At 38.3% G+C, this 2,585-nt stretch overlaps 1 protein-coding gene across 1 annotated transcript; it reads right to left on the minus strand.

Annotated features, from left to right (window-relative positions):
- On the minus strand, positions 296-1,248 carry LOC110269581. The gene is made up of 2 exons (XM_021117531.1): positions 991-1,248; positions 296-877 (listed from the first exon to the last, which is right to left on the minus strand). Exons 1-2 carry the CDS (start codon positions 1,190-1,192, stop codon positions 594-596), a joined length of 486 nt encoding a protein of 161 aa, XP_020973190.1. The 5' UTR covers positions 1,193-1,248; the 3' UTR covers positions 296-593.

Consider the following 2,585-nt stretch of genomic DNA (forward strand, 5'->3'; position numbering starts at 1 on the left):
ATTATTTAGAACATACTAAAAATACACCCAACGTGATCAACAAAATACACCCAACTCGAAAAAGAAATTACACCCAAGTATGGTACTTACTTTTTTCCCTTTTTGCTGGGGTGTTTTCTTGCTGAATCCTCTGAGTCTTGTTGAGTCTCAGACTCAGAGGTAGAAGTGTCACTGTCAGTAGCTGTTTCTGTCTCCGAAGACGATGTTGGACTCGCCTTCCTTTTTTTTTGTTTTTTTGATTTCTTGTTTTTTTTCTTTTTTTTCTTTTTTTTTCATTTTTTCTCTTGCTCTTGTCTCCGCCATCTTCACAATCCCCTGAAACATGAGATATTTTAGCTAGCAGCATTCAGGTAAATAAAATACAACCAACATATTATGTTTACTTACCAAAATTTCCTCTCTTTCTGCAGTCATTCTTTTCACCAACTGCTCCTTAGTCCAGTTCGCAATCCAAGGCTTTGGTGGTCTTTCAGCCCTCTTCTTGCCTTTGTTTTCTGAAAGATGAAAGTATATTATCATCAGGGCAAAGAGGCAGCCATCAATTGCCTTCTTCTTCTTCTCCTGGTAGTCTGTGATGCCCTTGATTATGAAGGTCAAAACATGTCCCCCCAGTTTCTCTCCGATATGCCGTCCATCTTAAAAATTGGGGCCAGGTGCACGGGTGATATTTTGTTTATCGTCGTTGGCAAAAGGAACGCCATCTGTATGTAGAGGATGAATATCCTCTTAAACATCAGGCGTTCCTCTTCGCTGCCAACGCCGATTTCCATCATTTCATCGGTAAGACTTTTGAGGGTCTTACCCTGGAATCTTCTATAAATTATTTTGTCATCGTCAGAAAGTTGCTTATACTCAACTTTCTCAGGAAACAGATTTCCTACAAAAAGGAAAACAACAAAGTATCAAAATCGGTTCAAACACACCCAAGCATCAACCTTAAATACACCCAAGCATGAACTTAATATACACCTATAATTTTGAGCTAGTTACCTGTTGCATTGATGCCAAGCGCATCACCTATTGTCTTTGGTGTTATTTGGAAAGAACCATATCCTGTCTTCAGTTTGTTCTCCCCAAGTTTAAAGTTGTTTGCCAGTTCCCTTAAGAGTTGGTGATCCACCCTTAGTGGTGGGATGTGCATCAACCCTCCATATCCGAGATCCCTGACAATTGCCTTCTTCTCCTCAGTCATGTTTCTGAACTTATCACTCAGGAGATGTGTGGCACACTTAAGGTCCTTTGTTTGGTTTCTTGCTTCCATTTTGTCTGAAACGAAAAATACACCCAAAGACATCAGTAATATACACCCATATATATGAGTCAGATACACCCATTAATAACAGTAAGATACACCCATAGATATGATTCAGATACACTCATTGATAACAGTGAGATACACCCATAGATATGATTCAGATAAATCCATATATATCAGTCAGGTATCACTCAAACATGCTTCAATATCAAATTAATTGAGATATTAGTAAGATACATGCATATATGAGTCAGATACACCCATTGATAACAGTAAGATACACCTATATGTAAGAATCAGATACACCCATTGATAACAGTGAGATACACCCATTGATATTCAGATACATTCATATATATCAGTCAGATACCAGTCAAACATGCTTCAATATCAAGCCACATTACAAGTTCAAGCAGTATTCACCCCCCAATCTACGGAATAAACCCCCAAAAATCAACAACAATAGCAGGAGAACTTATTACAAGAACGTAGAACGACGTAGAACTTAGAAGAACAACGTAGAACTTGGAAGAACGACGTAGAACTTAGAACAGTGTAACAAAGAAGCAACAATAATAGTAAACCCTAGAAGAACGACGTAGAAGAAAAGTAAAATATACAGTAATCTTAATGAACTTACGTTGAGTGTTGTTGCTTTGTTTTCTCTTCAGATTCTTCACGGAGAGTTTGATGTTGTTTTGATGGAGGTTTCGAACAACGATTTGTATATTTTGAACTTTGATTTTTGCTCGAAAATGGGAGCGTTTCCTTGTTTTCGAAGCGTTTTGAGAAGTGGAAGAAGTGGAAGAGTCTGCCATACGTAACCGTTTGTGTTGAGCGCGTGATTTTGACGCGCCATGTTATGTTTCTTTATGCGCGTGTCTTCGATTTGGGCTGGACCAACTTGGATGCTTGTAAACTTGTATGTGTAGCAGGCCCGTAATCTTATATTCTTATGCAAGTCTAAACTCTCCAAAACATAATTATAATTTAGGTCAAGTAAGTTAATTATGTCATGAATAAAAGCTATGATACTCTCTCCAAAACTTTGGATTGATTTGATCAATGACCAGAGCGTTGTAATTATTTGCTATCAGCTTACAAAATTCATCTACCTTAAGTAAATAATTATTTTCTTTCCTAAAAAGAAAAGCTCTTACAAATAAAGGCCCAAATTAGAAAATGAAGGAAAGTAAACTGCTGCAGGCTGAAACAGAAACAAGAAAGGAGAATGAAGCGACAAGCCACCCTTATGGGCCGGTGCTGCATTCGCCAGCAACTCTCTACACTCGTAGTTGCCGCTGCTGATTTGGTGCTCGCCTCCGACACG

The sequence above is a fragment of the Arachis ipaensis genome, chromosome B03 (assembly GCF_000816755.2).
Source record: "Arachis ipaensis cultivar K30076 chromosome B03, Araip1.1, whole genome shotgun sequence".
Classification (NCBI taxonomy): Eukaryota; Viridiplantae; Streptophyta; class Magnoliopsida; order Fabales; family Fabaceae; genus Arachis; species Arachis ipaensis.